The following is a 13,170-nucleotide window of genomic DNA, read 5'->3' as shown; positions in this document are numbered from 1 at the left end:
AAAATATCTGAAAAGCACAAAAAAAACAATGAATCGAATTCAATTAAGTACTGATGTGTTTAAACCCACCTTTCATGACGACTTCAGGCAAGCCGTAAGGTTCGTACTCTGTGTCATCGTAAGCTGCAGACATGCGGCTTCTGTTACGTCTGATTCTCTCAGCCAGGTGAGCCGGATTGGACGGGATTGGAAAAGCGCCAGAAAACAGAAGCTTTTTGGTCACTGATGCAGGGGTAGGGGAGAGTGGTGGGGATTCAGTGACATCACTGTCATGTTTCTTTTTTTCCATTATTTGATCGGTGTCGGTTTGAGTGCTGGCATGGAGGATGCTCAATTTCTGCTGGGGGTGACTGCAGGCTCCAGAATCCTCCACGTTCATCACGCTATTCTGTTCTGTCTGAGTGCAAACACTCTTCACTTCTTTAATTACTGCTTGGTATGGACCAAAAGTGACATCGAAAAAATCTGATCTTTGATCTTGGTCAACAACAAGGCGCTTTGTTACAGCATTGTTCTCTATCAGCACTGGAGCTGCAACATGCTCACTGCCCTGCTCTGGTGTACTTTTATGCACCTCACTTTGTTGGACAACAGGCATGACTACCTCATCACAGGTGAAGCTGGACATGTGGAGGTCCCTTCTGTCTGCTGGTTTTATTTGAAGCTTTGGATCCAAATCTTTGGTTTCAACTGTGGTTGAGGCAGAACCATCCTGACTTTCTGGTCTGAAAGCATTTTCCAAGAGTTGGTTCACAGTATCCTTAGCAACCTCAGCATCTCTGTTTGGTCCCATTTGTTTAATTTGATTAGTTACAGTATGGTCATCATCGGAGTCTGTTTTAGAAGATGAGATTGTACAACTCCCATAAATGGTTCTGACTTCCATTTTAATGTGAACATTTACATCAGTTATTGCACCGTCGTCAAGTGCCATTGGTTCCTAAGGAAAAAAAGTAAAAGTAAACGACACCTTAAACACAAAAAGCAATAGCTAGGGACTTCTGTCTTGCTTACAGTGCCTTGCAAAAGTATTCAGCCCCCTTGAACTTTTCAACCTTTTGCCACATTTCAGGCTTCAAACATAACGATATGAAATTGTAATTTTTTGTGAAGAATCAACAACAAGCGGGACACAATCGTGAAGTGGAACGAAATTTATTGGATATTTTAAACTTTTTTTAGAAATAAAAAACTGAAAAGTGGGGCGTGCAATATTATTCAGCCCCCTTGCGTTAATACTTTGTAGCGCCACCTTTTGCTGCGATTACAGCTGCAAGTCGCTTGGGGTATGTCTCTATCAGTTTTGCACATCGAGAGACAGACATTTTTGCCCATTCTTCCTTGCAAAACAGCTCGAGCTCAGTGAGGTTGGATGGAGAGCGTTTGTGAACAGCAGTTTTCAGCTCTTTCCACAGATTCTCGATGGGATTCAGGTCTGGACTTTGACTTGGCCATTCTAACACCTGGATACGTTTATTTGTGAACCATTCCATTGTAGATTTTGCTTTATGTTTTGGATCATTGTCTTGTTGGAAGATAAATCTCCGTCCCAGTCTCAGGTCTTTTGCAGACTGCAACAGGTTTTCTTCCAGAATGGTCCTGTATTTGGCTCCATCCATCTTCCCATCAATTTTAACCATCTTCCCTGTCCCTGCTGAAGAAAAGCAGGCCCAAACCATGATGCTGCCACCACCATGTTTGACAGTGGGGATGGTGTGTTCAGGGTGATGAGCTGTGTTGCTTTTACGCCAAACATAACGTTTTGCATTGTGGCCAAAAAGTTCGATTTTGGTTTCATCTGACCAGAGCACCTTCTTCCACATGTTTGGTGTGTCTCCCAGGTGACTTTTTATAGATATCTTTGAGAAATGGCTTTCTTCTTGCCACTCTTCCATAAAGGCCAGATTTGTGCAGTGTACGACTGATTGTGTCCTATGGACAGAGTCTCCCACCTCAGCTGTAGATCTCTGCAGTTCATTCAGAGTGATCATGGGCCTCTTCTCTGATCAGTCTTCTCCTTGTTTGAGCTGAAAGTTTAGAGGGACGGCCGGGTCTTGGTAGATTTGCAGTGGTCTGATACTCCTTCCATTTCAATATGATCGCTTGCACATTGCTCCTTGAGATGTTTAAAGCTTGGGAAATCTTTTTGTATCCAAATCCGGCTTTAAACTTCTCCACAACAGTGTCTCGGACCTGCCTGGTGTGTTCCTTGGTCTTCATGATGCTCTCTGCGCTTTAAACAGAACTCTGAGACTGTCACAGAGTTGGTGCATTTATACGGAGACTTGATTACACACAGGTGGATTCTATTTATCACCATCAGTCATTTAGGTCAACATTGGATCATTCAGAGATCCTCACTGAACTTCTGGAGTGAGTTTGCTGCACTGAAAGTAAAGGGGCTGAATAATATTGCACGCCCCACTTTTTAGTTTTTTATTTCAAAAAAAAGTTTAAAATATCCAATAAATTTTGTTCCACTTCACGATTGTGTCCCACTTGTTGTTGATTCTTCACAAAAAATTACAATTTCATATCGTTATGTTTGAAGCCTGAAATGTGGCAAAAGGTTGAAAAGTTCAAGGGGGCTGAATACTTTTGCAAGGCACTGTAGTTAGCTAAATCTAATAATGAAACTCACTCACTTAACCGCTTATCCAATTGGGGTCGCTGCTGAAGCCTATCCCAGCTTATCAATGGGCACAAGGCACACAGTCCATCACAGGGCAGACACACATACATACACCCTTTCACCTATAGGGCAATTCAGTGTCTCCAATTAACCAGACTGCATGTTTTTGGACTGTGGGAGGAAACCGGAGCTCCAGAGGGAAACCCATGCAGACAAGGGGAGAACATGCAAACTCCGCACAGAAAGCACCCGGACCACCCTGCCTGGGAATCGAGCCCAGGACCTTCTTGCTGTGAGGCGACAGAGCTACCCACCGAGCCACCTAATAATGATATTAATAATAATAATAATAATAGATAGATAGATTTTTGCTCATATTCACAGATATATGTGTAGGGTACAATAAAACTCTTTTTTGGGATATTCCAGCTTGTTTGGAAGCTGGGGCCAGAGTGCAGGGTCAGCCACTGCACGGCACCCTGGAACCTAGAGGGTTAAGGGCCTTGATCCACTGTGATAATGGCTTCATGTTTCAAATTCTAAATATCAGTTTACACCCATTATACAAATATATAATACGATCCCCTGATAGTGTGAAAGGCACAATAAGTACTGATCTTATTTACCGTAGCTTTAAGAATAGGCTGCAGGTCCCCTGTCGTCTGTTCTGAGAAGCTTTGGTTGTGTCTTTGGTGGGCAGAATAACCTTCAAGCTGTACCATGTTCCTGAAACAAACAGCTCGAATTAATGTTTAATTGGAAACACTGTGTAACTACAACACAACATAAATATCCCTCAGTAGCACCCGAGTTTTTGATCTCAACGACCATCATTTACCAAAAGTGTCCTTATAAATACATACTGTAAACAACTGCACACTGTACATCACAGACTGTCACTGTTATTGTACATTTATCTGTAACAAATGCCAGTCAACCACTTGAACTGAATGGTACCTGCTTTGCCTGCTGTTGGTATGTAGCACAGTGGGGCTGCACGAGAGGACCAGCTGTCCTTCCTGCACCAAGACTATGGGCTTGTTGTTGCTTTGCTGATCCATTGTCTCCCCAGGTGACATGGCAGAGATTCTCCAGAGCTCCAGCTCTTCAGCTTGCTGCCTGTTCTCCTCAGCAAGGATTTGAAGTTGAGTCTTTAAGTCTTGCAGCTTAAACAGAGAACAGAATAGGAAGAAATTAAAACAATTTAGTGCAGGTGCATGAGCTATTATAATCATGAGTGAGTGAAAAAGCAACTTTGTACTTGTTGGGGGATGAGAAACATTCAGAAGGGTACTAGAGTTACAGATGTAATGAAAAAAAAAAGTGAAACGATACCTTTTCTTGTAAAGAGTGATCCTGTAGAGATGGCCATGTCTTATTTTCACTCTTTTCATGTACCTCTTTCCATTCTGTTTGGATGTCCTTTGCTTCATCCTCAGCACTTGCACTGATGCTTGGCTTCTCGTTCAGACTAGATAAATCATCAACTTCTTTGTTGGTGTTCAGTAGCTGAGAACCGTCCTGCAGTTGAGGAGGTTTTAAACATGGTTCTGTCTCCATTTGTTTCAGTTTTAATTTGAGATGTTCGTTCTCTTGCTTAATGGCTAGATAATCCTGTGTGGAGACTTCCTGCAGCTGCAGAGTCGGCTGGTCATTCTTTTCCCTTTGAACGATCAGTTCATTCTGCATTTTTTGCAATTCATCGATTACAGGTTTAAAGGCACTTAAGTCACCAGTGTGGTTTTTAAGAAAACTCTGTAGAATTTCCGATGGGTTCCTTGGTTTCTCTGGACTTATTACTGAGCTCTCTGTATCAACTGTGTTATGGTCAACTGTTTCACGGGTGCCTTCCTGAGCAGTGGTCAGTGGTTGCTGTGGTTTCTGTGCAGCAGCATTTTCATCATCTGCTTGTTTGATTCTGATGTCTCTTGATTTGTCCTCAGCACCTGCACTGATGCTTGGCTTCTTGTTCAGACTAGACAAAGCGTCAACTAAATGTCCTGCTTGATTTTCAGCCAAACATTCTTCTCTGTTAGTGTTCGTAAGCTGAGAGCCGTCCTGCGTTTGTGGAGGTTCTTCTGCTAAAGATGGTTCTGAGTCCATTTGTTTCAGTTTTAGTTTGAGATGTTCGTTTTCTTGTTTAAGGGCAAGATAATCCTGTGTGGAAACTTCCTGCAGCTGCAGAGTCAACTGGTCATTCTTTGCCTTTAGAATGGCCAGTTCATTCTGTGTTTTATGCAATAGGATTTCAGATGAGTTCTTTAGCTCGTCTGGACTTATTACTGAGCTCTCTGTATCTACTGTGTTATGATCAACTGTTTCAGCAGTGCCTTCCTGAGCAGTGGTCAGTGGTTCCTGTAGTGTCTGTACAGCAGTATTTTCATCATCTTTCTGTTCAGTTCTGATGTCTCTTGATTTGTCCTCAGCACTTGCACTGACTCTTGGCTTCGTGTTCAGACTAGATAAATCATTAACTGAATGTCCTGCTTGATTTTCAGCCAAACATTCTTCTCTGTTAGTGTTTGTAAACTGAGAGCCGTCCTGAGTTTGTGGAGGTTCTTCTGCTAAACATGGTTCTGTCTCCATTTGTTTCAGTTTTAGTTTGAGATGTTCATTTTCTTGTTTAAGGGCCAGATAATCCTGTGTGGAGACTTCCTGCAGCTGCAGAGTCAACTGGTCATTCTTTGCCTTTAGAATGGCCAGTTCATTCTGTGTTTTATGCAGTTCATCAATTATAGGTTTCAGGTCACCTGTGTGGTTTTCTAGATGCCTCTGTAGGATTTCAGATGGGTTCTTTAGCTTGTCTGGTACTGAGCTCTCTGTATCGACTGTGTTATGGTCAACTGTTTCAGCAGTGCCTTCCTGAGCAGTGGTCAGTGGTTCCTGTAGTATCTGTACAGCAGTATTTTCATCATCTTTCTGTTCGGTTCTGATGTCCCTTGATTCATCCTCAGCACTTGCACTGATGCTTAACTTCTCGGTCAGACTAGATAAATCATCAACTGAAAGTCCAGCTTGATTTTCAGGCATACATTTATTTTTGTTTCTTTGGTTCGTTAGGGGAGAGCCGCACTGTTTCTGTGGAGGTTCTTCTGCTAAACATGTTTCTGTGTCAGTTTGTTTCAGTTTTAATTTAAGATGTTCATTCTCTTGCTTAATGGATAGATAATCCTGTGTGGAGACTTCCTGCAGCTGCAGAGTCTGCTGGTCATTCTTGTCCTTTAGAAGGATCAGTTCATTCTGTGTTTTATACAATTCATCGATTACAGGTTTAAAGGCACTTAAGTCACCAGTGTGGTTTTCAAGAAAACTCTGTAGGATTTCCAATAAGTTCTTCGGTTTGTCTGGACTTAAAACTGAGCTCTCTGTATTAACTGTGTTATGGTAAACTGTTTCACCAGTGCCTTCCTGAGCAGTGGTCAGTGGTCCCTGTAGTTTCTGTGCAGCAGCATTTTCATCATCTTCCTTTTCGGTTCTGATGCCCCTTGCTTCGTCCTCAGCACTTTCACTGATTCTTGGCTTCTTGTTCAAACTAGATAAATCATCAACTAAATGTCCTGCTTGATTTTCAGCCAAACATTCTTCTTTGTTAGTGTTCGTAAGCTGAGAGCCGTCCTGCGTTTGTGGAGGTTCTTTTGCTAAAGATGGTTCTGTGTCCATTTGTTTCAGTTTTAATGTAGGATGTTCATTCTCTTGTTTAACGGCTAGGTAATCCTGTGTGGAGACTTCCTGCAGCTGCAGAGTCAACTGGTCATTCTTGGCCTTTAGAACGATCAGTTCATTCTGTGTTTTATACAATTCCTCGATTACAGGTTTCAAGGCACTTAAGTCACCAGTGTGGTTTTCAAGAAAACTCTGTAGGATTTCCAATGGGTTCTCCAGGTTGTCTGGACTTATTATTGAGCTCTCTGTATCAACTGTGTTATGGTCAACTGTTTCACGGGTGCCTTCCTGAGCAGTGGTCAGTGGTTGCTGTGGTTTCTGTGCAGCAGCATTTTCATCATCTGCTTGTTTGATTCTGATGTCTCTTGATTTGTCCTCAGCACCTGCACTGATGCTTGGCTTCTTGTTCAGACTAGACAAAGCGTCAACTAAATGTCCTGCTTGATTTTCAGCCAAACATTCTTCTCTGTTAGTGTTCGTAAGCTGAGAGCCGTCCTGCGTTTGTGGAGGTTCTTCTGCTAAAGATGGTTCTGAGTCCATTTGTTTCAGTTTTAGTTTGAGATGTTTGTTTTCTTGTTTAAGGGCAAGATAATCCTGTGTGGAAACTTCCTGCAGCTGCAGAGTCAACTGGTCATTCTTTGCCTTTAGAATGGCCAGTTCATTCTGTGTTTTATGCAATAGGATTTCAGATGAGTTCTTTAGCTTGTCTGGACTTATTACTGAGCTCTCTGTATCTACTGTGTTATGGTCAACTGTTTCAGCAGTGCCTTCCTGAGCAGTGGTCAGTGGGTCCTGTAGTGTCTGTACAGCAGTATTTTCATCATCTTTCTGTTCAGTTCTGATGTCTCTTGATTTGTCCTCAGCACTTGCACTGACTCTTGGCTTCGTGTTCAGACTAGATAAATCATTAACTGAATGTCCTGCTTGATTTTCAGCCAAACATTCTTCTCTGTTAGTGTTTGTAAACTGAGAGCCGTCCTGAGTTTGTGGAGGTTCTTCTGCTAAACATGGTTCTGTCTCCATTTGTTTCAGTTTTAGTTTGAGATGTTCATTTTCTTGTTTAAGGGCCAGATAATCCTGTGTGGAGACTTCCTGCAGCTGCAGAGTCAACTGGTCATTCTTTGCCTTTAGAATGGCCAGTTCATTCTGTGTTTTATGCAGTTCATCAATTACAGGTTTCAGGTCACCTGTGTGGTTTTCTAGATGCCTCTGTAGGATTTCAGATGGGTTCTTTAGCTTGTCTGGTACTGAGCTCTCTGTATCGACTGTGTTATGGTCAACTGTTTCAGCACTGCCTTTCTGAGCAGTGGTCAGTGGTTCCTGTAGTTTCTGTGAAGCAGCATTTTTATTATCTGCTTGTTCGGTTCTGATGTCTCTTGATTTGTCCTCAGCACCTGCACTGATTCTTGGCTTCTCGCTCAGACTAGTCAGATTATCAACTAAATGTCCTGCTTGATTTTTAGCCAAACACTTTTCTTTGTTAGTGTTCACTAGCGGAGAGCCGTCCTGCGTTTGCGGAGGTTCTTCTGCTACACATGTTTCTGTCTCCATTTGTTTCAGTTTTAATTTAAGATGTTCATTCTCTTGCTTAATGGCTAGGTAATTCTGTGTGGACACTTCATTCTTGGCATTTAGAATGGCCAGTTCGTTCTGTGTTTTATGCAATTCATCGATTATAGACTTCAGGTCACCAGTTTGGTTTACATTTTCCCATTCAGTTCTGGTGTCCTTTGCTTCGTCCTCAGCATTTGCACTGACACTTGGCTTCTCGTTCAGACTAGTCAGATTATCAACTAAATGTCCTGCTTGATTTTCAGCCAAACATTCTTCTCTGTTAGTGTTTGTAAACTGAGAGCCGTCCTGCGTTTGTGGAGGTTCTTCTGCTAAACATGGTTCTGTCTCCATTTGTTTCAGTTTTGATTTAAGATGTTCATTCTCTTGCTTAATGGATAGATAATCCTGTGTGGAGACTTCCTGCAGCTGCAGAGTCTGCTGGTCATTCTTGGCCTTTAGAACGATCAGTTCATTCTGTGTTTTATACAATTCATCGATTACAGGTTTCAAGGCACTTAAGTCACCAGTGTGGTTTTCAAGAAAACTCTGTAGGATTTCCAATGGGTTCCTTGGCTTGCCTGGACTTATTATTGAGCTCTCTGTATCAACCGTGTTATGGTCAACTGTTTCAGCAGTGCCTTGCTGAGCAGTGGTCAAGGGTTCCTGTAGTTTCTGTGCAGCAGTATTTTCATCATCTTTCTGTTCGGTTCTGATGTCCATTGATTCATCCTCAGCACTTGCACTGATGCTTGGCTTCTCAGTCAGACTAGATAAATCATCAACTAAATGTACAGCTTGATTTTCAGACATCTGTTTTTCACCGCCCTGCGTTTGTGGACGTTCTTCTGCTAAAAATGGTTCTGTGTCCATTTGTTTCAGTTTTGATTTAAGATGTTCATTCTCTTGCTTAATGGATAGGTAATCCTGTGTGGAGACTTCCTGCAGCTGCAGAGTCAACTGGTCATTCTTCGCCTTTAGAATGGCCAGTTCATTCTGTGTTTTATGCAATTCATCGATTACAGGTTTCAGGTCACCTGTGTGGTTTTCAAGATGCCTCTGTAGGATTTCCGATGGTTTCTTATGCTTGTCTGGTCTCTCTGTATCGACTGTGCTATGGTAAACTGTTTCACCAGTGCCTTCCTGAGCAGTGGTCAGTGGTTCCTGTGGTTTCTGTGCAGCAGCATTTTCATCATCTGCCTGTTCGGTTCTAATGTCCCTTGCTTCATCCTCATAACTTGTACTGATACTTGGCTTCTCATTCAGACTAGACAAAGAATCAACTGAATGTCCAGCTTGATTAAGATGTTCATTCTCTTGCTTAATGGATAGATAATCCTGTGTGGAGACTTCCTGCAGCTGCAGAGTCTGCTGGTCATTCTTGGCCTTTAGAGCGATCAGTTCATTCTGTGTTTTATACAATTCATCAATTACAGGTTTAAGGACACTTAAGTCACCAGTGTGGTTTTCAAGAAAACTCTGTAGGATTTCCAATGGGTTCCTTGGCTTGTCTGGACTTATTACTGAGCTCTCTGTATCAACTGTGTTATGGTCAACTGTTTCAGCAGTGCATTCCTGAGCAGTGGTCAGTGGTTCCTGTGGTTTCTGTGCAGCAGCATTTTTATTATCTGCTTGTTTGGTTCTGATGTCTCTTGATTCGTCCTGAGCACTTGCACTGATGCTTGGCTTCTCAGTCAGACTAGACAAAGCGTCAACTAAATGTCCAGCTTGATTTTCAGCCAAACATTCTTCTTTGTTAGTGTTCGTAAGCTGAGAGCCGTCCTGTTTTTGTGGAGGTTTTAAACATGGCTCGGTGTCCATTTGTTTCAGTTTTAATTTAAGATGTTCATTCTCTTGCTTAATTGCTAGGTAATCCTGTGTGGAGACTTCCTGCAGCTGCACAGTCAAATGGTCATTTTTGGCCTTTACAGTGACCAAATCATTCTGTGCTTCGTGCAGTTTATCGATTACAGGTTTAAAGGCACTTATGTCACCACTGTGGTTTTTAAGAAGACTCTGAAGGATTTCCAATGGGTTCTCCAGGTTGTCTGGACTTATTACTGAGCTCTCTGTTTCAACTGTGTTGAGGTCAACTGTTGCACCAGTGCCTTCCTGAGCAGTGGTCAGTGGTTCCTGTAGTTTCTGTGCAGCAGCATTTTCATCATCTTTTTGTTCAGTTCTGATATCTCTTGATTTGTCCTCAGCACCTGCACTGATGCTTGGCTTCTCGTTCATAGTCAGATTATCAACTAAATGTCCTGCTTGAGTTTCAGCCAAACATTCTTCTCTGTTAGTGTTTGTAAGCTGAGAGCCGTCCTGCGTTTGTGGAGGTTCTTCTGCTAAACATGGTTCTGTCTTCATTTGTTTCAGTTTTAATTTAAGATGTTCATTCTCTTGCTTAATGGCTAGGTAATTCTGTGTGGAGACTTCATTCTTGGCCTTTAGAACAGCCAGTTCATTTTGCATTTTCTGCAATTCATCAATTACAGGTTTCAAGACACTTAAGTCACCAGTGTGGTTTTCAAGATGCCTCTGTAGGATTTCCAATGGGTTCTTTGGTTTCTCTGGACTCATTATTGAGCTCTCTGTATTAACTATGTTATGGTCAAGTGTTTTACCAGTGCCTTCCTGAGCAGGGGTCAGTGGTTCCTGTGCAGCAGCATTTTCATCACGATTAGTAAAATCTGCACCTTGGTCATCTGAGGTGGGTAGAGATACATGCTCTTGTGTGCTTAAAGTCACATTACTTATAGTCAAGCTATCCAGGTTAGCAATGGCATTGCCTTGCTCAATCTTTTCAACTTCTAAATTTGGAGAGTGCTGATTGTCAGATTGTAGTGATTTGTCATTTACAGAATGAGAATCGTCTTGCTTAGGAACTTCATCAGTACTTGAAGTACATTTGCTAATTACTAAAGAACAATCAGGCTCCAAGGAGACATCATCAGGCTGCTCAGTGTTGGAGCTTTTATTGCTGATCTCTCTCATCTGTTTCTCAGATTTGAGTAAAGCAAGCTCTTTCAAACAGCTCTGCAGTTCCTCACCTTGCCTCTCGAGGGCAGCATCCCTTTCTTGCAGGCCCCTCAACAGACCTTCAATGTGCTTGCTCTGGTTCTCAAAAGCAGAAGTAAGCTGTTTGGTCTGGTTATTGACCTGGTTCTGAAGAGCCTCAAGCTTTTGCTGGCTCTTTTTTGCTTTTTCTGCTTCCTTGTCTCTTTGTACTCGCAGACGCTCCACCTCCAAGACCAAAACAGTAGTGCTGTCCAACTCGGAGATCTCTGTGGTCTTTTTTTGCTGTTCAGGACTTATTGCTGAAGGACTATTCTGTTCTGCTGAGGAGTGATCTTCAGATTTGGTCTCAGTTTCACACTCTGTGATTAGGCTTGTTACTGTTGTTTGCTCAGACAGCATGGTGTTTTGAAGGTTCCCTGATTCGCACAAGATAACGTTAGTATTAGTCGTTGATGTAACATCATTTGTGGTGTTTGTTTGGTTTCCAAGCTGCAGATAGGTTAAAGGCATGTTGTCCTTTACACTTTTGTCCTCCAACATGCAAGAATTTTGTAGCCGGTCCAACTCTGCTTGAAGTTCTGCAATCTTTAGTCTCTCCATCTCATTTATTTTGGGCAGTTTTTTCTCCTCCTCTTTTTCCCTTTCCCTCTCCGTTCTTTCCTGTAAAAGAACAGACTGAAGCTCCTCCAGTTCTTTGTGCATTTTTTCTTTTTCATCTTTGAGCTCTTCTTCTTTTCTTTCCATTTCAGACAAGGCCTCTTTAAGCTTAAACGTCTCCTCTTTGTTCTCTGCCTCTTCTCTTTTTATTTCCTCATTCCTTTTTTCAGTCTCTTTTTCCAAAGTAGCAACCACTTCCTTAAGTGCTGCACTTTCCTTTCTCTCCAGTTCCAGCTGAGCCTCCAGCTTGTTTTCTTTTTCTTTGAGCTCCTGGGCCTTGGTGCAATGCTGCTCGGTCTGACTCGAGAACTTTTTGCTCAGTTGCTTCAGTTTGGTCCTGGCCTCAGTTTCTGCTCGACGCTGAGACTCAAGGTCCTCCAAACGTTGTTGCAATTCTTTTTTAATGTCCTTGAGCTCATCTCGAAGAGTAGTATTCTCTTTCTTTAATTCCACAAGAGCAGACGAGTCCCTTTTTTGCTTCTGAAATGAAGAGCTTCCCTTTGAACCTTCTGATTCACAATTAAAATAGTCTTTAAATATACGCTCGCTAATTGAATCTGACATGTACGAGTCAGTGTCTGTATCCTCTATCCCCGTGTCTTGTTCAGTAATGGAGCTATCTATCTCTGATTCAACGGATCTTCCTGTTACATGTTGATTCCCTTCTTGTACACGTATGTTAAGTGGTGCAGATCCTTCAGAAACAAACTCACTGATGTGCTCCGAGTCAATTCCCTCACCAGGTTCTCTGCCAAAAGGATAGCTAACCAGCTCTGGTCTGTCTGGTGCTTTTGGTCTCTCTGTTTTGGGGGCTCTCTTTCTCTGCACCGAATGCTGGCGAGGTGGAGACTGATCAGAATGGATGGAACGAACAGAGCTGAAGCCGTCTCCAGCAACAGGAGTAAAGGAATGAGTGACCACTTGTGGAGGAGGAGCGGCTAGCCTGGCTAAACAAAATACAAAATTAAATGTTATTTAATTAAATGTTATTTATTAATGTCAAATTAATGTATATACCAGTATTTAAATTTCTACCCATCACTACATCTACCTATCCAAGTACGGTCCACTCCACAATTATTAGCACCCCTGGTAAAACGCTACTAGGACTTTGATATGAACAATATTCAGTGGTGAGATTAAACAAAAAATGGAGCTTTTTGGCAACAAAAAATGAAGGACTTTCACTATAAGAACCTGATGCCTACTGTTAAGTATGGTGGAGGACCTGTGATGTTCTTCCTGCAAAAGCCCTGAACCTTAAGGTACATGACATGATATATTCAATAACGTTACAAGCAACCTACAATTATGACTGAAAAAAATTAGAACAACAGAGAGTTTAGGGACTTGCTCAGGGCCCAACAGTGGCAACTTGGTGATGGTGGTGGATTTTGAACCGGCAATCTTCTAACCTCCAGTCTAGTATATTAACCACTGAGCTACCACTGCCAGATTCCATGAAATACCAGAACATTTTAAACCTTAATCTGTCTGCCTCTGTCAAAAAAACTAAAAATAAGTTGTTGTTGGATCATATAGTAGGACAATGATAAAAAAACAAAAACTAATCTGCCAGGGTAAGTGTGTTATTCAGTCAGCAATGCCAAAAATCTTGTTGGAATAGGAATATATTTTATGTTTTGTTGGGTTGC

General features: G+C 42.1%; 1 protein-coding gene across 2 annotated transcripts in view; it reads right to left on the bottom strand.

Moving 5' to 3' along the window:
- The window catches only part of si:dkeyp-115e12.6 (centromere protein F), a 29,661-nt gene that overhangs the window by 2,169 nt on the left and 14,322 nt on the right, over positions 1-13,170 (bottom strand). For both annotated transcript variants that reach the window (XM_063000396.1, XM_063000397.1), the window contains exons 12-15: positions 3,968-12,462; positions 3,590-3,798; positions 3,259-3,358; positions 70-940 (exon numbers count right to left, since the gene is read on the bottom strand). In XM_063000396.1, the coding sequence (XP_062856466.1) occupies positions 70-940; positions 3,259-3,358; positions 3,590-3,798; positions 3,968-12,462 (9,675 nt within the window). The remainder of the gene's footprint in view (positions 1-69; positions 941-3,258; positions 3,359-3,589; positions 3,799-3,967; positions 12,463-13,170) is intronic.

Source organism: Trichomycterus rosablanca, chromosome 8, assembly GCF_030014385.1.
Source record: "Trichomycterus rosablanca isolate fTriRos1 chromosome 8, fTriRos1.hap1, whole genome shotgun sequence".
Classification (NCBI taxonomy): Eukaryota; Metazoa; Chordata; class Actinopteri; order Siluriformes; family Trichomycteridae; genus Trichomycterus; species Trichomycterus rosablanca.
The sequence above is the reverse complement of the archived record's forward strand: the minus strand, read 5'-3'. Positions and strand labels throughout refer to the sequence as shown.